The sequence below is a fragment of the Hevea brasiliensis genome, chromosome 18 (genome assembly GCF_030052815.1).
Source record: "Hevea brasiliensis isolate MT/VB/25A 57/8 chromosome 18, ASM3005281v1, whole genome shotgun sequence".
NCBI lineage: Eukaryota > Viridiplantae > Streptophyta > Magnoliopsida > Malpighiales > Euphorbiaceae > Hevea > Hevea brasiliensis.
Window position 1 is genome coordinate 36,832,837 of NC_079510.1, and position 25,882 is coordinate 36,858,718.

The 25,882-nt window shown below is 34.7% G+C and overlaps 1 protein-coding gene across 20 annotated transcripts; it reads right to left on the minus strand.

Moving 5' to 3' along the window:
• Positions 1-1,552: 1,552 nt before the first annotated feature.
• On the minus strand, positions 1,553-22,306 carry LOC110673059 (uncharacterized). 20 transcript variants are annotated; one of them, XM_058141208.1, is made up of 40 exons: positions 22,159-22,306; positions 19,045-20,835; positions 18,669-18,896; positions 18,286-18,516; positions 17,680-18,136; positions 16,924-17,099; positions 16,536-16,799; positions 15,898-16,449; positions 14,777-15,814; positions 14,186-14,689; positions 13,911-14,063; positions 13,646-13,804; positions 13,414-13,557; positions 13,052-13,192; positions 11,893-12,963; positions 11,193-11,462; positions 10,972-11,088; positions 8,531-10,876; positions 8,286-8,429; positions 7,990-8,199; positions 7,694-7,903; positions 7,398-7,607; positions 7,154-7,312; positions 6,858-7,067; positions 6,562-6,771; positions 6,269-6,475; positions 5,974-6,183; positions 5,678-5,878; positions 5,377-5,586; positions 5,081-5,290; positions 4,788-4,994; positions 4,492-4,701; positions 4,196-4,405; positions 3,983-4,109; positions 3,900-3,952; positions 3,604-3,813; positions 3,308-3,517; positions 3,011-3,220; positions 2,680-2,925; positions 1,553-2,495 (listed from the first exon to the last, which is right to left on the minus strand). In XM_058141208.1, the coding sequence occupies exons 1-40, from the start codon at positions 22,198-22,200 to the stop codon at positions 1,776-1,778; spliced, it is 14,478 nt and encodes a 4,825-aa protein (XP_057997191.1). In that variant the 5' UTR covers positions 22,201-22,306; the 3' UTR covers positions 1,553-1,775. The 20 variants fall into 20 exon arrangements, with proteins under 20 accessions (XP_057997191.1, XP_057997198.1, XP_057997189.1 ...); XM_058141215.1 differs by having other exon boundaries at positions 3,604-3,762; positions 4,184-4,405; XM_058141206.1 differs by having other exon boundaries at positions 4,184-4,405.
• Between the last annotated feature and the right edge of the window lie 3,576 nt (positions 22,307-25,882).

Genomic DNA, 25,882 nt, shown 5'->3' on the forward strand with positions numbered 1-25,882 from the left:
GGTGTGACGAAATTTTTACGCTAATTGTCACTTACCGCAACCCTCCTCTTTTATCCAAATTTGGAACCGCAAACTATTTAGGGGAAGACCTAAATTGACTTGGAGGAGACTAGTACAACATAACCTAGAAGCATTACACATTTCTGAGGATTTAACCCGAAATCGTTTAGAGTGGAGAAAGCGAATTCATATACTCAACTCTAAATTTTTAGAATAAAGGCTTAATTGAGTTGAGTTGAGTTGAGTATTTAAAAATTAATATTTTATTGTTAAAATATGAGAAAAACTATTATTTTAATTTTTTTATTAAAAATTAAATTTATTTGAACTTGATGAAAATATTTAAATGAATTTATTTAAACATTCTGAAAAAAATTAAGAGCATATTTAACCTTTATTTGAGTGTTCTCCAATTATCCAATAGAGAAATTATTATGTACATACTAGTGTTTATAATCTTAATTAGCTGTAAAACAAACGGAGCTAGATGGCAACATGACGTGGTCAATTATGTTTTCATTTTTAGAATTTGGATAATTTTATTGAATTATTAAAATACTTATATATATATTATTTAATATTATAATTAAATCATATAAAAATATTTTTATGAAAAAGAGTTTCAAACGAAACAATTTTCATGAATTTTTTTTGATAAAATATTCAATTTAATTTCTGTATTTATTTTGAAAAGATTAATTTAATCTATTTTTAATTTTTATTTTATTTAACTTAAAAACTAAAATTTATTAACTAAATTTTTTAATTATATAAAAAATAAAGAAATTTAATTTTTTTATTTTGTGATTAAATTTTCTTAATTTTTGAATTAAATTAAATTTAAATTGAAATTTTTAAATCAAATTAAATAAAAAATTAAAAATAAATTAAATTAAACTTTCAAACAAGAGATGTAATTGGGCTTTTAAGTTTTTTTTTCAACGATATCAGTTAAGCAATTTACCGGTTCAGCAGTAAATAGCAAAATATTATTATTTTCTTTCTGTTTTTGTCTTGCTAGTTGTGAATTGTCTTTCATTTTCCTCCCTCACCCCGTCGGTCCCTCTTCACCATTTTCCCCCTCTGAATCTTTGGAACTCCTTGTTTCTCCATATGCATTGTAAAGCATTTTGAAGATGATTCAGAGAGGACTTCACATTCAATTAACAAGGAAACAATGTGCCTGCGGATGCTGCAAATAATAAGACATCAAAAAATCTGGTCTCCTTTTGCCACTGATTCAATTTCTTGGTGTTCGTAGGCTGTATTTCTATGATTAATTAATACGTAGTAAGTGCATTTTACTTGCTCATCATATCATTGCCTTGCTGCTATTTGTTAAATTTGGAGTAATTCATTTTAATCTGAGTTTACACAAGTGATTTGAGTTGTTTTATATATCAAAATGACTAGCAAAGTTAACGTTGCAACTCAACAGCTATTTTCTTAATGTGGGACAAGTATTCCCAACACTATTTAATGATTGCCTTCCATCTTGATGTTTCTTTTAATAGCTTTTTCTGAATTTATGATTAAGAAGAATAATAAAATCTGGTTTCAAGATTTTCCACAGTAGAGCTTCTTCTTGCAAACAACAATGCATTACAATCATGGCATGTTCAACTCTCTATACATATATGTGCAGAATCTGAATTTGTACTTACAAGCTACCTATATGCACACACCACACTTCAAACCTTAATCCTATAATCAAAACATCAAATGAGAACAACCCTTTGAATGAATTTTGTTTTTGTCACCTAGTATTTTGTACTTCATTTTAGTGATTGTTGCTTTGGATGAGAGGACTTGCCAGTAATGGCTTTCTTCACCTTGGAAATGGAATGCTTCACCTTTGATCCAACACCGGATAATATGTTATGGGATTTCTTGTGTGCAACCTTAATGTCTATGCCCCTTGAGGCTTCTACAATTACTGGAGCTTCAGAGCCCGAGTCATTCTTTTTGTGCTCCTCTCCTTCCTCTTCTTCTTCTTCATCAGATTTTGCCCTTTTTGTTTGTTCGGTTTGTTTTTCAACTTTCATTTCTTCTTTTGTTGCTGTTGGTTCTTTAGCTTCAGTCAATTCTCCAGCTGCTTGCCTTTCTCTCGTGGATTTCTGCATCATGTCAAATAATGAAAATTTGGCTGAATCCTTTGAAACTGTCTCCTCAATTGCTTTTTCATCTTTCTCATCCACTATATTATCTGATCCATGTTCAACTCCTTTTACTTCTGAATCGACATCTGCAGCATATACATGCTGTGAACCTCCTATTTCAGTAACTTTTGTGGTTTCTGCAACTAGTTCTTGCAGCATCTGTGGAACATCTTTCTTTCCGGTTGAAATGATTGTATCTAGCTCTACTTCTCTCAATCTCTGGTTTTCCAATGTTCCATCAGAGGTACTCTCTTCCTGATGAATGTCCTCAGTGGTTTCAGAGGCTTTTGCAAGGCCTGTGGCAACTTCTATTTGTGATGTCTCTGCACCCAATTTCTGATAAGACAAAATATGAAGATTCTTAATTTGGAATGTCAAGTGGAATCTTTTTCTTATCCAGTTTGATCTTTAAGCATTATTTGGTTCTTTAAAAGAATAAAGAACATGTATATATATATATATATATATATATATAACAATTCAGAAAACTCAGATTGAGGGAGACTAAATGTAATCTAACCTTTTCAGTTGCAGTTGTGGCTTCTGTTATACCATCTCTAGATATTGTCTCATCACCCTGATTTTCAATGATTGGTTTCCCTTCTGTCTTCTGAACATTTTTTTCCCATGTTTCATCTGGAAAGTGCACTTCAGCAGTCTTATTCTGAACAACAACTCCGTGAAGGTTATCAACTGCTCCTATTTCTGTGCTGATATGTTTTTCAATTGTCTCACTTGCATCTGTCTTTTGAATTTCCTTGCATAACTGTATTTTATATAAAGGCTTCAACTTTATGTAATGAAGAAGTTAGCAAATAAATAAAAACTAAGTTCAGTGCTTATAGTCTTACAGCTTCATTCTGTATTTCCTTTGCTAACATCTTATCTCCTAGACTTTCTTCACCCTTGATCTCATGTTCTTGGTGAATCTCTTCAGTTGCTTCTTCACTTGAGACATTGTCAACAACAGGTTGGTAAAGGTTCTCAACTATTCCCTTTTCTGTATTGATCTGCTTTTGAATTGTCTCACTTGCATCAGTTTTGACAATTTCCTTGCATAACTGTATTTTAGATAAAGGCTTCAACTTTATAGTAATGAAGAGGTTAGGAAATAAATCATAAACAAAGTTCAATACTTAAAGGCTTACCACTTCAGTTTGTGTTTCCTCTAATAACACCTTATCGCCTAGAATTTCTTCACCCTTTGCCTCTTGTTCTTGGTGGATCTCTTTAGTTGCTTCTTCACCTGAGATATTGTCAATAGCACCTTGGAGAAGGTTCTCAACTGTTCCTTTTTCTGTGCTATTCTGTTTCTCAATTGTCTCACTTGAATCGACCTTTCCAAATTCCTTGTTTAACTATATTTTACATAAAAGTTTTCAACTTTACACTAATGAAGATGTTAGAAAAAAAATATAAACAAAAATCAATACATTAGTCTTACCTCTTCGTTTTGTGCTTCCTTTGCTAGTATCTTGTCTCCCGGAATTTCTTCACCCTTCATCTCATTTTCTTGTTGGATCGTTCTATTTGCTTCTTCAACCAAGATAGTGTCAACCACAGCTCGTTGAAGGATCTCAATTGTTCCTTTTTCTGTGTTGACCTGTTTTTGAATTGTCTCACTTGCATCAGTCTTTTCAATTTCCTCGCATAACTGTATTTCAAATAAAGGCTTAAACTTTAAAGTAATGAAAAAGTTGTGAAGTAAATGTAAATAAAATTTAGTAGTTATGGTCTTACCGTTTCATTTTGTGTTGGCTCTGTCAACACCTCTTCTCCTATACTTTCTTCTCCCTTGATCTCATGTTCATGGTGGATCTCTTCCACTGCTTCTTCACTTGAGATATTGTCAGCAATAGCTTGGTGAAGGTTCTCAACAGTTCCTTTTTCTGTACTGATATGCTTTTGAATGGTCTCACTTGCATCAATTTTCACAATTTCCTTGCATAACTGTATTTTAGATAAAGATGTCAACTTTATAGTAGTGAAAATGATAGGAAATAAATATAAGCAAAGTTCAATACTTGAAGGCTTACTACTTCAGTTTGCATTTCCTCTGCTAACACCTTATCTCCTAGAATATCTTCACCCTTTATTTCTTGTTCTTGGTGGATCTCTTTAGTTGCTTTTTCACCTGAAATATTGTCAACAGCACCTTGGAGTAGGTTCTCAACTGTTCCTTTTTCTGTGCTGTTCTGTTTCTCAATTGTCTCACTTGAATCAGTCTTTCCAATTTCCCCGCATAACTATAGTTTACACAAAAGTTTTAAACTTTACACTAATGAAGAGGTTAGGAAATAGGGACAAACAAAATTCAATACATTAGTGTTACCTCTTTGTTTTGTATTTCCTTTGCTAATATCTTATCTCTTGGAATTTCTTCATCCTTCATCTCTTGTTCTTGTTGGATTCTTTTAGTTGCTTCTTCAACCAAGATATTGTCAACAACAGCTTGTTGAAAGCTCTCAACTGTTCCTTTTTCTGTGCTGATCTGTTCTTCAGTTGTCTCACTTGCATCAGTCTTTTCAATTTCCTCACATAACTGTATTTCAAATAAAGGCTTAAACTTTATAGTAATGAAAAAGTTGGGAAGTAAATGTAAATTAAATTTAGTAGTTCTAGTCTTACTGTTTCATTTTGTGTTGCCTTTGTCAACACCTCATCTCCTATACTTTCTTCACCCTTGATCTCGTGTTCTTGGTGGATCTCTTCAGTTGCTTCTTCTCTTGAGATATTGTAAACAACAGCTTCGTGAAGGTTCTCAACTTTCCCTTTTTCTGTACTTTGCTTTTGAATGGTCTCACTTGCATTAGTTTTCACAATTTCCTTGCATAACTGTATTTTAGATAAAGGTTTCAACTTTATAGTAGTGAAGAGGTTAGGAAGCAAATATAAATAAAGTTCAATACTTAAAGGCTTACCGCTTCAGTTTGCATTTCTTCTGCTAACACCTTATCTGCTAGAATTTCTTCACCCTTTATCTCTTGTTCTTGGTGGATCTCTCTAGTTGCTTCTTCACTTGAGATATTGTCAACAGCACCTTGGAGAAGGTTCTTTATTGTTCCTTTTTCTATGATGTTCTGTTTCTCAATAGTCTCACTTGAATCAGTGTTTACAATTTCCTTGCATGACTGTATTTTAAATAAAAGTTTTCAACTTTACACTAATGAAGAGGTTAGGAAATAAATAAAAACAAAATTCAATACATTAGTCTTGCCTCTTCGTTTTGTATTTCCTTTGCTACTATCTTGTCTCCTGGAATTTCTTCACCCTTCATCTCATGCTTTTGTTGGATCCTTTTAGTTGCTTCTTCAACCAAGATATTGTCAACAACAGCTCGTTGAAGGCTCTCAACAGTTGCTTTTTCTATGCTAATCTGTTTTTCAGTTGTCTCATTTGCATTTGTCTTTTCAATTTCCTTGCATAACTGTATTTCAATTTCAAATAAAGGCTTAAACTTTATAGTAATGAAAAAGTTGGGAAGTAAATGTTAAAAAGTTTAGTAGTTATAGTCTTACTGCTTTATTTTGTGTTGCCTTTGTCGACACCTCATCTCCTATACTTTCTTCACCCTTGATCTCATGTTCTCGGTGGATCTCTTCAGTTGCTTCTTCACTTGAGATATTGTCAACAATAGCTTGGTGAAGGTTTTCAACTGTTCCTTTTTCTGTACTGATGTGCTTTTGAATCGTCTCATTTGAATCAGTTTTCACAATTTCCTTGCATAACCGTATTATAGATAAAGGTTTCAACTTTATAGTAGTGAAGATGTTAGGAAATAAATATAAACAAAGTTCAATAATTAAAGGCTTACCACTTCAGTTTGCATTTCCTCTGCTAACACATTATCTCCTAGAATTTCTTCACCCTTTATTTCTTGTTCTTGTTGGATCTCTTTAGTTGCTTCTTCACCTGAAATATTGTCGACAGTACCTTGGAGTAGGTTCTTAGCTGTTCCTTTTTCTGTGCTGTTCTGTTTCTCAATTGTCTCACTTGAATCAGTCTTTCCAATTTCTTCGCATAACTGTATTTTACACAAAGTTTTCAACTTTACACTAATGAAGAGGTTAGGAAATAAATATAAACAAAATTCAATACATTAATGTTACCTCTTTGTTTTGTATTTCCTTTGTTAAAATATTATCTCTTGAAATTTCTTCATCCTTCATCTCTTGTTCTTGTTGGGTTCTTTTAGTTGCATCTTCAACCAAGATATTGTCAACAACTTGTTGAAAGCTCTCAACTGCTCCTTTTTCTGTGCTGATCTGTTCTTCAGTTGTCTCACTTGCTTCAGTCTTTTCAATTTCCTCACATAACTGTATTTCAAATAAAGGCTTAAACTTTACAGTAATGAAAAAGTTGGGAAGTAAATGTAAATAAAATTTAGTAGTTATAGTCTTACCGCTTCATTTTGTGTTGTCTTTGTCAATACCTCATCTCCTTTACTTTCTTTACCCTTGATCTCATGTTCTTGGTGGATCTCTTCAGTTGCTTCTTTGCTTAAGATATTGTAAACAACAGCTTCATGAAGGTTCTCAACTGTCCCTTTTTCTGGACTGATCTGCTTGTGAATGGTCTCACTTGCATCGGTTTTCACAATTTCCTTGCATAACTGTATTTTAGATAAAGGTTTCAACTTTATAGTAGTGAAGAGGCTAGGAAATAAATATAAACAAAGTTCAATACTTAAAGGCTTACCACTTCAGTTTGCATTTCCTCTGCTAACACCTTATCTGCTAGAATTTCTTCACCCTTTATCTCTTGTTCTTGGTGGATCTCTCTAGTTGCTTCTTCACCTGAGATATTGTCAACAGCACCTTGGAGAAAGTTCTTAATTGTTCCTTTTTCTGTGGTGTTCTGTTTCTCAATAGTCTCACTTGAATCAGTGTTTCCAATTTCCTTGCATGACTGCATTTTAAATAAATGTTTTCAACTTTACACTAATGAAGAGGTTAGGAAATAAATAAAAGCAAAATTCAATATATTAGTCTTGCCTCTTCATTTTTTATTTCCTTTGCTACTATCTTGTCTCCTGGAATTTCTTCACCCTTCATCTCATGCTCTTGTTGGATCATTTTAGTTGCTTCTTCAACCAAGATTTTGTCAACAACAGCTTGTTGAAGGCCTTCAATTTTTTCTTTTTCTGTGCCGATCTGTTTTTCAATTGTCTCACTTCCATTAGTCTTTTCAATTTCCTCGCATAACTGTATTTCAAATAAAGAGTAGTTATAGTCTTACTGTTTCATTTTGTGTTGTCTTTGTCAACACCTCTTCTCCTATACTTTCTTCTCCCTTGATCTCATGTTGATGGTGGATCTCTTCCGTTGCTTCTTCACTTGAGATATTGTCAACAATAGCTTGGTGAAGGTTCTCAACAGTTTCTTTTTCTGTACTGATCTGCTTTTGAATGGTCTCACTTGCATCAGTTTTCATAATTTCCTTGCATAACTGTATTTTAGATAAAGGTTTCAACTTTAGAATGGTGAAGATGTTAGGAAATAAATATAAACAAAGTTCAATGCTTAAAGGCTTACAACTTCAGTTTGCATTTCCTCTGCTAACACCTTATCTCCTAGAATTTCTTCACCCTTTATTTCTTGTTCTTGGTGGATCTCTTTGGTTGCTTCTTCACCTGAAATATTGTCGACAATACCTTGGAGTAGGTTCTCAACTTTTCCTTTTTCTGTGCTGTTCTGTTTCTCAATTATCTCACTTGAATCGGTCTTTCCAATTTCCTCGCATAGCTGTATCTTACACAAAAGTTTTCATCTTTACACTAATGAAGAGGTTAGGAAATAAATATAAACAAAATTCAATACATTAGTCTTACCTCTTCATTTTGTATTGCCTTTGCTAATATCTTATCTCCTAGAATTTCTTCACCCTTCAACTCTTGTTCTTGTTGGAATGTTTTAGTTGCTTCTTCAACCAAGATATTGTCAAAAATGGCTTGTTGAAAGCTTTCAACTGTTTCTTTTTCTATGCTGATCTGTTTTTCAATTGTGTCACTTGCATCAGTCTTCTCAATTTCCTCACGTAACTGTATTTCAAATTAAGGCTTAAACTTTAGAATAATGAAAAAGTTGGGAAGTAAATGCAAATAAAATTTAGTAGTTATAGTCTTACCGCTTCATTTTGTGTTGCCTTTGTTAACACCTCATCTCCTAGACTTTCTTCATGCTTTATCCCTTGATCTTGGTGGCTCTCTTTAGTTCCTTCTTCACCAAGAGTTATTTCCTCACAATTCTTGGCATCATTCTCTTCGATGATCTGTTGTTTTTCGCTCTTAGTTATTAAGTATCAAATGTTTTTACACCTTTTGGAGAAGCAAAGAAAAAAAAAATAGCAAGTTGTCTAATTCTCTATCTGACCTGTTCATGTGTGACTTCATTATGTATGTTCTCAGTTGCATCGGTTGTTTTTTCACTTTGATTTTCTTTGACCATTAAATCCAAAGTTGTTGCCTCTAAATGCTTTTCCTTGATTTCAGTTTCTTCTGATTCATTGAGTACTTCGCGACCATGAACTTCTAATATAGATTCAGAACCCTCTTCACTTAGCTCAGTCTTGAGAGTGGAGGTTTTCTCAGACAGCCCTGTTATTTCAGATTCTGAGATTTTCCCACTTTCTAGTGGATGTTCTGCATCTCTCATCTCATTTCCAGGTTCAGCCTGCAATTTTATATGTTCATCTGGAGTCCCATCTTCTGCCACATGGATTTCTTCAAGACTCTCCTTCTGTATATTATTGTCAATTTGAAGATCTAATTGGGAGGTTTTGAGCTCCCTTGTCTCTTCCTTTTTAATGCATCCCTCTTCTGTTGTTTTTGGTGCATTTTCTGGTATTTCCACTTCCATTGCCTTTTCTTCTATGCTCTTAGTGTTGGTTGAAATGCCATGCTCCTGTTCTTTGGAAAGCAATCCAGCTAATGATGTCTGATTTTGCTCCTCTGATGTCTCTACTGGTAGAGAGTGATCCGAAATAATTTCATCTTCTGCTGCTTCTGTATGGTCTTCAGAACTGGACTTGGATGCTAATTCAGAAACTTCTTTAATTCCTTCTGTAGTACCATTTTTAGCCCCATCTTGTCTATCATGTATTTCATTTGGGCTCTCCTCCTGTGCATCTATATCAGGTTGAAACTCAAACAGGGAGACTTCAAGCTCTCTGGGATCTTCCTTGTGGAGGAATACCTCATCTGTTGCTTTTGACTTATTGTCCAGCACTTCCATTTCCTTCTTGTTCTCTTCTGTGCTCTTGATTTTGGCTGAAGTTCCATCCTCTTGTTCCTTTGAAAGCAGTGAAGAGGACTGTTTCTGGTTCTGTTCTTCTGGTTTCTCCACAAGATTAGTCTGATCAGAACTGATTTCTTCTTCTTTATCTTTGCCATCGTCTTTTGAATTAGAATTTAATGTGAAAACAGAAGATCCCTTCTTTTCTTCAGTTTCTGATGAAGTCTCTTCTTGTTCCTTTTGTGCTTCCTTTGGACTCTCTTTTTTATCTTTACTAATTTCAAGGTCTAATTGGGAGACAATGATATCCCTGGACTCTTCATTTGGTAAGAAACACTCTTCACTTGTTTTTGGTCCATCTACTGGCAATTCCACTTCCGTTATGCTTTCTTCTATCTTCTCAACTTGCATTGAGTATTCAAGTTCATGTTCCCTGGAAAGTAATGCGTCAGATTCTGTTTGATGTTGTTCTTCTGATTTCTCCTCTTTATCATCAGCAACTATATCTTCTGTAGCAACTTCGTGGTTGTGACATTTGGATTTCAATGCTGTTTCAGAAACTTCTTCGGTTTCTTCTTTAATTTTGTCTAGAGTTTCCTCTTTCTCCACTTGCAGGCATCTGTCTTCTGTTGTCTCTAATGCAGAAGAATTTTCTGGCTTTTCATCCTTTGCTATTACCTTTTTCTCTATCTTCTCTCTGATATTTTCAATTGTGGCTTTAGTTTCACGCTCCTCTTCTTTGCAAGGAATTGCTAGAGATGGTGTCTCATGTTCTTTTGTTATCTCTTCTGGGCGGGTCTGATCATTAGCAACTTCAATTCCTGTAACTGTTTCATCACTCTGAGACTTGTGTACTGTTTCAGAGGCTGCTTTGATTTCTTCTCTAATTTCATCTATGTGCAGCTCTTCCACTCTCTGATTTCTGGATTCATAAACTACATCAGAAGCTTTTCCACTATCCTCCTTGTCATCTAGATTTGCATTTCCCTTCTCCATGGTTGCATTCTCCTGTGTTGTGCTCTCATGATCAGGTGGAAGTCGCGATGCCAAGTTTGAGGAGTTTTCTTCAAGCACCATGCTGTCCTGTTGACATGCCTCAACTTCAACTGCATGTGGTTTGCTCTCATCTGAGGGGATGCTAGAGTGCTGCACTAGCTTTTCATCTGTCAGAACTTCCTTCAAGCATGGTTTTGTTGTTACCTCCACCACAGTTGTTGCCTTTATATTGTCATAACCACCATCTGCATCCTCTATGATCTGCTCCTTAATTTTTTCTTCCGATTCTTTTGTTGGTATAATGGGTGAGAGGCTTACAATCTTTTCACTATCTGCATCTTCCAATTCTCTTTCTTCCTTTCCCTTTGTAGCTAATATATCTTTTTCCACGGCTTGTGGTACTTGAACCTCTGAGCTTATTGTTTCTGTCTGTTCATTGGAGTCTGTTGCTTTAAGAGATTCGGTGGATACAGGGCTGAATTCTTTCACCTGATTAAAATCATGATTCAAATAATTGTTTATGTTAGAATTTTAAAGTGGTGTAATATTTAAAATACATTAAATAGTCATATTGTTAAGCTGACCTCATCTTCTCTTTCATCTTCAGTGGATACAGTGTGAATTTCCTGTATATCATTCTCTTCCTTGTTAAGGTGTTTGACAGTTTCATCAAAATCAGCTTTCTCAACTTCTTTGTGCACCTGATAAAGAAACATGTAAATTAAAAAAACTGAACCTAGGAGATATTCGAGGGAAATTTACTTATGCTTATAGATGAGTTTTTTTTTTTTTTTTTTTTTCAGACCTCTTCAGTTAAGATGGTAGCCTTTATTGTCTCATCTGCATTTTGTGTTTCTTTAATGTGATCTTCAGCCTCCAACTTTGACTCAGTTATCTCTTCTGTCTCCTCCTGATTCTCTTGAGATTCTTGGGATCTTTGTTCAAAAGATTCAGAAATTCTCTTTTCCTCAACTGTGCTTAGGTTGGTATCAAGGATTGTTTCATTGCTTTGATCTCTTGTCACTATTTCAGAGGTACAATCAAGCTTCTTACTAGACTCCAATGATTCAAAATTCTGTTACACAATGACAGTTATTAGAAGGCTAAAAAATGTAGTCATAGAAAATAGATATTGTGTGCTTGTTTGATGTAAGCCAGAGTATAGATAAGAAATTGACACTGTTTGACACAGCATATGAACACTTAAGTTGGTCAAGTAAGACTAAGAGGAAGTCTCAGATGTAATTGACAGTGGTTAAGAAATATTTCAGAGATGCCTCTTTTGTATATTTTAGCAGTACCTTAGTTTCTAATCAGTGGAATTAAGAAAAGTAAGGAATTGGACCACTAAATTTTTTATGGCATTTAAGAAATCCATTCTGAGGGATCAATGATCAATGTCTCATTTGCACCATTAGGGATTGAAGAAAATGAATTCACTCAAGCTGGTTCTTAATTCATTGTGAGGCTATGCAAAAGAGAAAAAGAAAATATTTTTCTCTGACCTCTTCTGTTGGAATTCCAAAGTTTTTGGTCTCACTGGCCTCAAGCTCTTGTTTCTGGGCTTCTGTTGCGAGCTTAGCATCTTCTTTTTCTACTGCATCATCTTTCTTTAAGCTAGAATTTTTAGGAGAATCCTCAACATCATCTTTCTGAGCTTCAGATTTCTTAGCAGAATCCTCTTCTTCCAGGATAATTGAATTGCAAATCTCTCCCTGATCAACTAGGTCTCCTGTTTCTTCCATCTTCAAGATTTCAGTGTCCTCTGGTTTGGAGAGAATTTTTTCATTAAGTAGCTCAGGATTCTGATGAAGAGCCTCACTCTGGTAAGACCTGGCTTCTTCATTTGTAATCTCTATTCCAGTGTCCACAAGAACTAATCCTGAGACCTCGTCTGCAGCTGTGATCTTATCCTCATTTACTGGCTTGCTTTCTTCACTAGTTATGAACTCAGAATCTTTTGATAAAATTTTAGGGCATTCCATCAGTTTATCATCTGATATTTTGCCTGAAGATGTTGCAGTAATAATCATCTCCCTTTGATTGTCAATTCCTGCAATAAAAGCTTCGTTTTGGATGTCATGCTTTATATCTTCTCCAGCTTCATATGCTTCTCGTGATATCTCATGGTCCCTCTTCTCAACCAAGGTGGTGGCATCATCTCTTGGGGCATTGCTATCCAAACTGTCCAATGCAGTTCCTTTTGTGTCGCCTGACATTGGTCCCGTCTCTTGAGTGTAGGGACCCGAACTTTCAAACTTCCTTTCATCTTCTAGTTTGACTTCCACCCCCTCAAAGCTTGTTTCTTTTGTCACTTCCGTAACAGATGCTGAGATAGAATCATTAACGAGTGGCTCTTCTTTCCCTAAGGTGTCTTCTTTGCTCTGTGACTCTAATAAGAAGACTTCAACAAGGCTTTCATTGCTTTCTTTAGGCAGCATTCCTTCTTCAGATTCTTTCGCAGGATAAAGGCCAATATTTGGTTCTTGTTTTTCCTCCAGGTTGTAGAGTTTATTTGCCTCCTCATAAACTCTTGATGCAATCTGTTTTGTGGATTCTGAATTGAAGCTTTTTATCTGTTAAACATGTGGATCTGTAAATATGCAACTAAGAAAGGATAGATGAAACAAAAAAAAAAAAAATTGGAGAAATTCAGAAGTTGACCTCTTCTTTTTCCTTCTGTATAGTATCTTCTTCATCTATTCCTTTTACAGGAACATCAAAGTTGCCCTTAGTTGCATTGCCTTCCTCTGTGATCTGTTTCACAGTATACTCATTCTCAGCAGGTTGAATAATTTCATGCATCTATGTGAACAGATGGGTTTGTTATTGAAATAGATAAGGATAAATAAATTGTACATGAAAAATGAATGTTCATTCTAGAAAAGTTCTCGATTGAATCTCATGTATCTATATGAATGGATGAGATCTTGAAATTAAAAGAAAAGGAAAAATATATTGTACATTAAAAATGATAGATCATGCTAGGAAAGTTCACAAGTTCTTGGCCATAACATTTGGCATACCTCTTTTTTTGGCACCACTGCTATCATATCATCTGCATTTACAATAGCAGGTTCTGTCGACTGGTCCTTTATAACATTTACCTCCTCTGGAACTAGTTTTTCAGTGTCCTTAACTATACTGGTTGGCTCCAGTTCTTCTTGCCTCTGCTCAAGAGATGGAATTTTAGATGTTGAATATGAATTATAAGGATGCCAATAGGAAGCACAACATGAATCAAGTTGTCCAACCAACCTCCATTTTCGGTTTCTCTTCTTCTTTCTCCCCTTTATTGATTAGAGCTGTTACTTCTCCAGCTGATTGTGGTGAGATGCCTATGGTGGTGTGTGCTTCCATTATGATGTGTTTTTTGCTCTCTTCTTTCAGGCAAGCAGTCTTAGTATCCCTGTATACCTGCAGGGCATAAGAGTTTTCAGCTTTGGTGGCAATAATAATGAAAAATAGGAAAATAAGACTGAATACAGTGAGACTAAGCAAAGATTCATTCATTAGACTGGACCTCTTCAATCTCTTCCTTTTTTATTTCCTCTTCTGTATTATTGCTTGTTTGTTTGCCTTCTGTATCTATTTCACTTGTTATTGGCTTTGTCTCCACAACTTCGGTCTCCACACTTACATTTTTGTTGCATGTTTCTTCCTCTGGTTTTTGATCCTGCATAATGGATAAGATTATAATGTCGTTACCTTAGCTTCTGTTGATAGATAATTATTAGCTTGAATGATATAGAAGATGGGAAATACTTGATTCTTTTAAGAGATCTTTTTGTATTCTACCTCTCTGGTTGGGACTTTTTGCGCTTTGTTCTCAATATCTTCATTTCCTTCTTCATTATTTTCTTTCTCTACAGTTGCTTCAGTATATTGGATGGCTTCAACTTGTTTTGCTATTATGATGTCATTGGCCTGTTCACTCAATGTACCTGTCTCAGTTTCTGCAGTAATTATATTTGATGATGTGTGAGGAAGTTCTTCTGTTTCATTCTTCTGCAACTCCGGTTCCCTTTTTTCTTCACTCTCTGATCTTTCATTCTCGCAATTCTTGATAGCCTCTGCTAATTCAGTATTGCTGTCATTACCTTTGCTAGCTTTGATCAAAGATCCATTGTTTGTCTCCTCTGGCAATTCTTCTGTTGGATTTATGTTCTCAACCTTACCCTGCAAGCTTTCCTCTTCTTTCATTGATGCAGTTGGAAGATTTGCATTGGGACTTTCATTATTTTCATTTGTCTCAACTACAATTCTCTCATATGTTTTGCTTGTTAGAGACTCCTTAAAAATCTGCAAAAGAAACCAAGTTTCTAGTCAACAATGAGACTATAAACTAATATTTTTCAGAGGCTACCATAATTGAAGTGTCAAACTTACCTCTTGGTTAGACACTTCAGCATTAATTTCATCATTATGGAGATTCTTAAGCGTTCCTTGCTCAATAGATTCTTTTGGGAGGCTTTCAATATCACTCTCATGCATGATATGTCCCTTGGTGTCATCTTCTTCTTTAGACATTTCTGCCTCCTTTGCATTGTCTTGAGGATTCTCAACTATCTCTTCTTCAGTGTTATGAGCCACTTCTTTCAAAGTAACTGCCTCAGTTTCTGCAGATAGCACAGTAATCAGCGGTTCAAGATTTTCTCCAGTTTCTATCTTTTTCTCTAGTTGTTCTGAATCTTCCTCACTCTTCAATGTCTCCTCATTTTGCTCTTTAAGTTCTTCTAATCCAGTGTTATTCCCATTCTCCTCATCCATTTTGAGAGTAGAGTGATTCTCATCCTTTTCATCCATGGGTGGAGCTTCTGGTGGAGTCAAGTAACTTGGCAGACTTTCATCCCTTACTAGTGAAGCTTGAAGAGACAAGTTGAGACTTTCATCATTCTGATTCATTTCATGGGAAAAATGATAATCCGGTTCGCATTTTTCCTTGTCACTGTCCATGTTATCCTCTTCTAGCCTAGTGTTGCTATCGCCATCTTCATCTATATTTACAGAAGACCCATTCTCCTCCTTTTTCTCCTCCGTTGAGGCTTCTGCTAGAATGTTCTTACCCTCATCCCGTAGACTTTCCACTTCTTTTGCCAGTGATGTTGATGAGTTGAGGCTTTCATCCTGCTGATTCATTTCATGGGGAAAATCAACCGTTTTGGATTTTTCTGTGTCACTGTTCTTCTTATCCTCTTCTAGCCTAGCATGGCTGTCATTTTCCTCATTCATATTGAATGAACACTCATCCTCCTCCTTTTTCTCGTCGAGTGAAGCTTTGGCTTGAATATTCTTATCCTCAACCTGTAGACTTTCCACTTCTTTTGCCATTAATGTTGGAACAGTTGCACTGAGGCTTTCATCATTCTGATTTGTCTCATTTGCAATGCTCTTGCCTGTTCCTACTGCCTTGGACTCCTCAAAATTCTGCAAAAAGAACTATTTTTCAGTCAACAAAAATGAATGAACTGAAATTGATAGAGAGAAGTAATTAAGAGTTTCATTCTAACCTCTGTGTTTGACTTCTCAAAACCGATGTCATCATTCTGAAAGTTCTCAATTGGATCTTGTGCAACTGATTGTTGTGAGAGGCTTTTAATATTGCTCTCATTTGTAGTTTCTTCTTCTGTTGCCATTTTTGCCTCCCTTTCAAGGTCTCGAGGGCTCTCAAGTTTTTCTTCTACAATGTTATCCATTTTACTTAAAGCACCTTCGTCAGTTTCTTCTGATTTCACATTCAATGAATGTTCAATATTTTCTTGGGGTTCATTCTCCTGCAATATTTTTTCTAAATCTTCTTCTCCCTTCAATATCTCCTCATTGCGCTCCTCAACCTCTGGTAACCCAGTATACTTCTCTTTGTATTCATCCTTTTTTATGGAAGATTCATCCCCAACAATTTCCTCTTCTGATGGAACCTCATGTGAAGCTAGGTTTTCACTTTGCATGCCTTCCTCCTTAACCAATGAACATTGAACAGTTGAGTTGGGTCTTTCATCATTCTGTTTTGCTTCATTTGCTATGTAATCAACTGTTTTGGCTGTTTCAGACTCCTGAAAACTCTGCACGAGAAATTAACTTTTCAGTTGAAAAACAAGTAAAGCTAGAGTTTAGTGAAGACCACTAATATGTTTAGTTTCATGCTGACCTCTGTGCTGCTGGACTTGTCAGTGTTCTTTTCATCATTTTGGAAGTTCATAACTGCGCATTCTTCAACAGACTCCTGTGAGATGTCTTTAATACTGTTGCCTTCTGTGATCTGTCCTGCAGTGTCCTCTCCTGTAGATATATGCACCTCCCTTTCAGTCTGTTCAGAGCTCTGAACTGTCTCTATGTTAATTACTTCTGATGGAAGCTGCATAATATTGTCTTTTATGTTCTGTTCATCATTGACCTCACCAGCGCCTATGACCTTTGGTCCATAACGCAATTGTATTATTAGATATGACTTGATGATTGTAAAGAAGAAAAGGGAATTTAAAACAACTAAGCAAAATGAATTTCAATTTCTATCGATACTTGTTCTTAGTGTATACCTCTTCATTTTTTATACTTCTGTTCTCTTTGTCTTCTCCTTCACCTTTCAACGTTATTACTGCTTCTGCAAGACTTGCTGCTTGAAAGTTTTGCTCAACTGTCTCATGAAGAAAGGGAGCAATGCAGATTTTATCTGAGGTTGCTTCTTCAGTATGACATTTTTCAGTGTCATGACCTGCAGTAAATGTACCAGGGCAATCATTCTCTCTCTTTCTTTCTCACAGAGATATGCCTACAAATATAGCATTTTGCAAATACATAGCTTTTATGACATCAGAAGCAGCAATAGTATTGACTCAACTCACTGAAGTGCTGATGAGAACTTAAACCATGTTGCAAAGAAGGTTCTAACAAAAATGATTGTATGCCATGATGTTGTGCAAACTATTAAGTTATATTTAATGAAATGCTTTTAGCGTGAGGTAAACTACTAGAAGTGAAAGGAATTGCACATTTGACTACTCATAGTCGTTATATTTGATATTAGTCTCTCATCTGCTGGACACGGAAGGAACTAATTTTGTGTGTGCTTGTGAAGGATGGGTTTTGTGCCTATGTAGGACATGCCATCAAAGCCTCTTGTTTGGTTTATAATTTCCTCAGTTATTGAACCCTTTCAAAGAGATTGGCACATTTCGAATAGCAAAGTATCATCCAATACATTTCACATTGAACGTATTATCTTGTAAATTTTCATTTTATAGTTGCACAAGTATGTTTTAGTTCAGCTTATGTTACAAGTTGAGAGTACTTACTTGTTGTTGCCAATTTATGTGTCTCTATCTCACGTGCTTCTTCCTTCATTTGTATATATTCTTCTATGCTTGTGTGAGCATCCTTGACCTCTAATTTTTCTTTGGAGTCGTATTCACAAGCCTCTTCCAATTTCTCAATCCCTAATTCACTTGTTTCTGAGCTTTGTCCTGTAATTTCTGTCCGTTTTGCATGTGGAAGCTCTAAATAGATGTTCTTGGTGCTTTCACAAGTTTTAGGGTTATTTTCATCATGGTTTTCCTCATCTCTACCTGCTCCATTAGCTTCTTCAACTAGCTCTTGCGGTTTAGAGCCAGAGACTTCCCTTTGCTCTTCACCTTCTGCTAGTAATGTTTCTTGTTCCATTGAATGAGTTGAATTGAACTCATCAATGCTCTTGTTTGAGACGTCAACTTCTGCAATATCAATCTTTTCACTGGCTTCTGCTGGTGGGAGATTCTGCAACAAGGAAAGAAAATTTGTGGAACTATATAGATATTGTTGTCATTATTGACGTTGTTGTATTCATTTCATGACTTGTGTAGGAAGAAATACAGATAAATGAAACTTTGGAATCCAAAAAGGTTCAAGATTAATATTGTTTTTACCTCTACTTTTGGAATTCCATCATCTCTGATTACATCAGTGACTACTGATTTCTCTTCTTCTTCAACTTGGTCATGAGGTTCAACATCAGAGATTCCCCCAAGCACTTCACCTTCTATTAGTCCGGTTTCCTGTTTCAGTGAATGAGTTGCATTTAACTCATCGATGCTCTTGTTTTGGATCTCAACTTCAGCAAGCTCAATCTTTTCATTGAGCTCTGTTTTTGGGGGATTCTGCAACAAGGAAAGAAAAATTTGTTTGACTGGATTCTGGAGATACCGTTGTCATTGTTGATGTAATATTCACTTTTAAGATGTGAAAGGAATCAATACAGATAAATGAAACTTTGGAATTGAAAAAGGTTCAAGATTAATGTTGCTTTTACCTCTGCTTTTGGAATTCCATCATCTCTGATAGCATCAATGTCTGATTTCTCTTCTTCCTTAACTTGGTCTTGAGGTTCAAATTCAGAAACTCTCCCCAGCTCTTCACCTTCCATTAGTTCTGTTCTTTTTTCTAATGAATGAGTTGCATTTAACTCATTTACGCTCTTGCTTGGGATCTCAACTTCTACAATTTCAATCTTCTCATTCGGTTCTTTTGGTTGGAGGTTCTGCAAGAAGTAAAGAAAATATGTGAAACTTTGGTGATACAGTTGTAATTATTGAAGCTGTAGTATTCACTTTCATGATTTTTATGGACATAATACAGATGAGTAAAAGCTTGGAAGTGAAAAGTTCCAAGAATAATATTGTTTTAACCTCCAGTTCTACAATTCCGTCATCTCTGATAGCATCAATGTCCATTGATTTCTCTTCTTTCTCCTTTTTGTCAAAGCTTTCTTCCTGATCTTTGATGGAAGTATCCTCTTTCGCACATGCAATTGTTTCAGAGCAGTCACCTGAAGCAGTTGTTTCTATCTCCTCAGAAGCCATTTCCAAAGATTCTTTTATCTCTTCATTTCCTGGTTCATCTTTGCTGTGTCCTGAAGCAGTTATTGCATCATTGATTTTGTCTTCAGCTGCTATGACTGTATGCCCAATGTTGTCTCTGCTCTCCCCTGCTGATGCCTCTGTTACAGCCAGCTGTTCATCTATGTTTTGTTTACCTTCCTTGTGGTTTACAGGCAAATTGTCAAGCTTTTGTTCGTGAGTCATCTCATCCCTAACGTTTTCACCTTCACTGCTATCAGCTTGAGCTGTTTTCTCAGGGATTTCTATCTGGCCTTCTTCTTGTGGGCTTTCTTTCACGTCCTCTGACCAATTTTCTTGGACCACATTGGATACTGGAGTCTCATCTACTTTCTGCAAACACATTTCTTCAGTCTGTGTGACAGAAGGAATATCTAAATTGTGCTTCTCTTGGGTTTCATAAGTGATTGGGGTCACATCTTTCTTATTCTCATTCAAGTTGATTGCGCATTGGCTTTCCTCATTGGTTTCTATAGTAGAGGTCTCGTCTACTTTATCTCCTACTTTAAGCACATCATCTTCTTGCATGCTTGACCTGTCTGTTGCCAATGTGACAGATGGACTCTCAAGTTTGTCATACACATTCTCTATGATTGCAGAGCTGGTTTCTCCAGCATTCACCATGATGTCTATACTTTCTGCTAGTGTTGGAGAAGATTCTCCAATTGCATCATGTTCGATGCCTTCTTTCTCACTCTCTTTCTTTTCAATTGTCTCATCCACATCAGGACCCTTCTTCTCATCCAAGGAACTGGAGCATCTCTCTTCTTTCTTCTCTTGTACTCCTTCAGGAGTTTTTTCTCTACTGTTTTCTTCAGTAGTTGCAGTTTCAGTGCTCCAAGCTTTGTCATTGCTTTTATTTTTAAGGAAGGCATCTGTGGTTGGTTCAACACTAGTTTTCAAATCATGAACTGTCGGATCAGGGATGTGAATCAAAGTTTCTTCATTCTGACCTGAGCTGGCCTCAACTATGCTTGCTTCTTTACTAGTTTTGAGTTCAACATCCTCATTTTCCTTTGGTCCATCTTTTTCATCTTTCTGCAAACCAATAGTTTCTTTTTCAATAGTCTCTGGGTTTTCCTCGACATGGTCAGATATTCTCTTCTCTGAAATTTCCTCTCCTCCAGCCCTGAGGCATTGTTCCTTAATCTTATCCATCTTTAAACTGATTCCTGTAGCAGCTGATATTTGACAGCTTGTTTCATCCTTCTCTCCTCTCTCCTTTGTTTCACCTATGACATCATTCTCCTTATTTTCCATCTCTTCTGCGGCCTTAAATTTTTCATCTTTCTGTGTCTGCTTTTCATTCTCTGTCATCTTCTTCTCAGCTTGGTATGGCCTATCAACGGCCTGACAAATTTCTTGTTTTCTGCTGGTTTCTTCGCCTGGAACTTTGGCAATTGTGGGTGATTCTAAAAAACTTCCACTTGCTGTCACTCCAGGTTTGCCTTCAAAGCCACTAACTGTAGTTTCAACATTATTTGATACTTCTATTTTTGCTGATTTTAACAAGTCATCAGCAGTTTCAGGAGGTTGGTTAAACTCTCCTGGGGTCAAGTGTCTGTTAACTCCATCTTTTTCCTGCATAAAGGAAAATCTGTGCTTACATTTGTGGAGACTTTATATGTCATCTTCACACCAATAGATATCCCATGACATCCATATAGAATTTTTTAGCGTGAATCTAATTTGGGAAAACATATGAAGTAATTTAATGGTTAAGATTTATTATTAGTTGGAAGGTTTCCACATAACTATGGTTTTAAGGATATGGAGGATGTAGCCAACTGGGATTGCATTCCTGTAATAAATTGTTGGTTTATAAAATATAAATTTAATTCCTAACTTAAAATTTTGTGGAAGTAATATAAGTTACATGCTTAAAATGCTGTATTTGTGTGTGCATGCATGTCAAGGCATTTGGCAAAGCATTCTTAGAGTTGCGGTGAGATTAATTCACTTGGGAGAACAGAAGCTCAATGGAAAAGTGAGAACTCAAACTTTTCTATGCATGCACCACTGAAAGGGCATCTCAGAAAATTAACCATCAAGACATATGCAACAATCAGATATTTGTTATTCATTAATTTTGTAAAATAATATTAAGTACAAAATGGTTATTTCTTATCTAGTCATGATAGCTCAGATTTGACTACGAGTTTTGAAAAGACGCTTTGTTGGGCATGTAATTTTGATAAAGCTGGACATTTTTTTTATTGATGAAAATTTTCTGTAATCTGTCTATCTGTTTATTTGGATTTATGCTACCATGAGATTTGGATGTCAGCTATTCTAAGTTTTCCATATGTTGTAACATACTTATCATTGCACCCATGATCTATAGCAATAAGCGCTGATAAAAATATAGAAGACACTGATCAAGAGTAGCTTTTGTAGGGTGTCTTAAAAACTAACTGAAAACACTACAGGTGTAAAGTACTTATCTTCACATACATGATGATTCCCCCCACCCCCCTGCCATCTTCTTTTCTTTTCCTTTTTGGAAGATATCTATATCTATATATATATATATATATATATATATATATATATATATATATATATCTACAGAGAGAGAGACTTATAGAAAGTTGTCTGGTAGGAAACAAGGCAAATGAAGGCTGCAAACTTTCTTTTTCCTGCTGCCTATGTTGATCAAAACAGGGAAAATCTAGTATAAACAGCTTTACTTGTACAATAAATGCAACATGAATTATTAAATTCCTCAATGATCTTTTCTTTCAAAGTTGTGAAAGTTGTTTTATTGCTCTCATTTGTCAATGATCTTGCAAAACTGTTATGCCACCCTGAATGTTTCTGATGACAGATTCTAACATTGTATATCATTAATATAGCAAAACACAAAGTAAAAGGCATACAGTAGAGGAAGGTGGTCTTACATACCGGTAAAGATACAGACTCTGGAATATCAGCTTCAGTTTCCATTTCATGCGAGACTAGGTGAATCTTGATCTAAACTCTCGGGGGTAAGCTTATGATTTCTTTGTTCTGCCAAAATCTCTTGTCCCTGCATTTAAAGAGACTTTTAAACTTTGAATATGTGGATCATTAGGTACCTGTAATATTCTGCTGATAGTTATATGGCTAAAGTAGGCTAGAAGTGACAAAATGCCACTTGGTATATGCTAATGTATTGGTGAGTTGTCAAGATATGCAATGGTCCTACTGATTGACCAGTCACATGCCCCAGTTAGTAATACAGCTTTAGTGAAATTGCACAGTTTACATTCCATCAATTATTCCTAGTCCAAAAAATTGAGATGTTTCCTCCAACAGAAAGAAGGTGCCATTCTTTTTAACAGTTTCCTTTTTGTCAGGACGCTTATATAAGTTGTCGTGTGGGGTTGTGGCACCTTTGTTGACTATAAGTGCTTTAAGATTATAACTTTTCAGGTAGAGTTCATATAACTTAAGGAAAGAGTGTTGTGTTCCTCACAGAAAGGAAGTACCTTTCTTTTATATCAATATTTTTTAGTCATTGTAAAACTGCTTCCTAGGAATGGATTTGTTTTATTTGCACTATTTGCATCTGTAGCAATGGTGTGATGACAAATCTTGCATAATTTTACTGTGATCATGTTGAACTTTCTATTTCAGATTTGAATCTTACTTGCATACATATAGAAGTAAGATTAAGTAAAGGATCACCTTCAATATCAGAAGTGATATTGAAGCAAGACGCTTTTCTGTTATTTTAGTTACTTCGGTTTTAAGAACCCACTATTATATACCAGTAAAATTTTAACCACCAATGATGTTTTGATTTGGTGGAAGATAGAATTCATGATTAGCTTCAAATTAGTCTAAAGGCAATGCATTCCAAGATTGAATTTTTTACAGTGTTCAGTGGTTGCAATTGGTTAGTTTTGTAGCCATAGATAGATTAGTTTCTATAATGACAACAAATTTGCTAATGATATTTTAAATGACTGTCAAGGCCAGTTCTCATCTAAATCTAATTAAGAGCATAATGGAATCTTTTTTTTCTTTTTTTTTTGTAAGGCATAAAACATCAAAATCACAGTTGGCCACCATGGGGGGTCCCATCATTAGGTGTCTCAGAAATTAAATCCCTTGTATATGAACTTCCAATGTAAGCATTATTGAAGATTAACATAAGACTTGCAACTATACTGTGGATTCATCAGATATGTCAAATGTGTGAGACAGTTACTATTTTAAGATTATTAACCTATTACTCTCTCTGTTGTCAACTCATCAGTCTACATCTAGAATATACCCTTAGAAGTATACCTGGCCGCCGGTTGAATCGGATTGGAACGGGGTTGAATCGGATTAGAACCGGATCGAAATTGATGATTCTAATTTCAAGAAAATCGAAACTAAAACTGCAGAGCTCCTGGTTCTATTTCTAGTTCCGATTTGATTTTGACGTAGTTCCAATTCAATTTTGAAAATTAACACAAATTCCACCAGATTAAATTAGTTTTATTGTTAAATTTATTCAATTTGAAATGAGTTGAGACTTTGAAACCAGAATTGTTGCATAAATTGGTTAGTTTTTTTTTCATTTTTTTATAAAACTTAAAATTTTAATTTTTTAAATATATTTGTAAATAAAATTATAATTGTAATAAAAAAAATCAACTTTTACTTTTTGTAAATCTGACTTTTCCACATTCTAAATTTAATCAAATATTACTTTTTAACTTTCTCTTTTAAAACTAACCAATGGGAACTTTTAGCAGATGGGGATGATGGTCATGGCATCAGAAGATGATGTGGACGGTGGTCGTGTGACAGATAAGTCGGCTAACTGCTGATCTAATGGCCTCATGACCCATCAACCGTCCAGGTGGCTAAAGTCTAAAATTGTTGGCAGAAGTCAGAAAGCAGGATATCCACATCCAAGTGGATTCATTTTGTGTTTATTAAATAATAATAATAATAATTACTATATTTGTAATAAAATTATATTTGTAATAATAATAATAATTTAAATTTTTTACATATATTTGTAAATAAAATTATAATTATAATAAAAAAAAAATCAACTTTTACTTTTTTGTAAATCTGACTTTTCCGCTTTTGAAACATTGTAAATTTAATCAAACATTACTTTTTTACTTTCTCTTTTAAAACTAACCAATGGGAACTTTTAGCTGATGTGGATGATGATCATGGCATACGAAGATGATCTGGACGGTGGTCGTGTGACAGATAAGTCGGCTAAGTGCTGATGTAATGGCCTCATGACCCATCAACCGTCCATGTAGCTGAAGTCTAAAATTGTTGGCAGAAATCAGAAAGCAAATACACATCCAAGTAGATTCATTTTGTGTTTATTAAATAATAATAATAATTATTATTATTATTATTATTAATTATTAATTATTTTTTATTTGATGCAATGTGTAAAGTTGCATAAGATCTCAAGAAAGCAAACCAAATCAAACCGACCAAACAAGACATTATTGTCTTCATTGGCCGCCCATTGCATGGATAATTGATTCCACTCCCAATTGGTTTTGCTTTTTTTATTACAAAGTGTTATTTGATTAGAAGCTTTTTTTTTTTTTTTTTTTAAGGATATGCAAGTTGGTGATCAACGGCCAGTGGCCACAACATGCATCCATCAAGTCATCCTATACTATGATTAGAAGTTTGAAATTAAATGATGAAAAAAAATATTCAAATCTTGTCATCTTGAAATTCTCCTCCCCTCCAAAAGTTACTATAGTGTTTATTTATTTATTTATTAATAAAATATTTAAGTGAGGGAACGCTCCTTCAGCTCAGGATTTTGATATATTATTAACTTCAGTGACAGATTAGAGTATAGTTTATAAATCGTTTATCAAAAAATAGTAAATAAAATTCGAACTCTCAACTTAATGGAAATGATGATTAAATCTTATTGATTGAAATAACTGTTGAAGATGTTTATTTATTTATTTTTAGCAAATGAAAAACAAAAAGTTCCTTCCATCAATACAAGTTTATTTCATCAATGCAAGTATAGCTCTAATCCATAAATGAAAAATAAAATTATTATATAAATATCCCAATTAAGTTGTGTTTGAAACTCTAATCCTCACTTATTGTAAGAAAAAAGGTTGTCTAGCAAGCCTGATAATTAGATATGGATACGATTAGCATATATGATTGCATTTGAAGTGCCAAGATTTTCAATTTTGGGAAAAGATTTCCAAAGTTTCATAAATTAATATTAGAATTTTTTTGCCTAAATCGAGTTTACATAGACTAAGACATAAGATGTACGATGAAATTTAACTATTAAATAAATAGATTTTATATATTTGTATCTTAAATTCATAATAGACCGAATCTAGATAAGAATTTTTCTTAAGATCATCTCAGTAGGAAACCTTGGATTATCCCATGTCACTATCTCACTCATTTAAAATAATTGGATTGAATGTATCTTTTTCATTATTACGTTGATGCATTTTAATTTATTGTATTTTTACATTTTTTTTCAAAAAATCTATTGTAATTTAAACTCTAAATCATCAGACTTGTAAAATTGAAATATGAAATTTTAAAGTCACAGAAATAAAATTATTACACCCTAAACTCAATTGGACTAAATAATTTTGGCTTTAAATCATTAACCTAAAATGAT

Bases quoted from the DNA above. Each gene is read 5' to 3' on its own strand.
- LOC110673059 (XM_021836042.2), bottom strand. From the start codon at position 22,200: ATGGAAACTGAAGCTGATATTCCAGAGTCTGTATCTTTACCG. The intron at 18,517-18,668 runs GTAAAAGCAACA...TCCTTGTTGCAG, and splicing joins ATGGAATTCCAAAAGCAGAG to AATCCCCCAAAAACAGAGCT. The intron at 7,313-7,397 runs GTAAGACTATAA...ATTGAAAAACAG, and splicing joins AGACAACACAAAATGAAACA to ATCGGCACAGAAAAAGAAAA.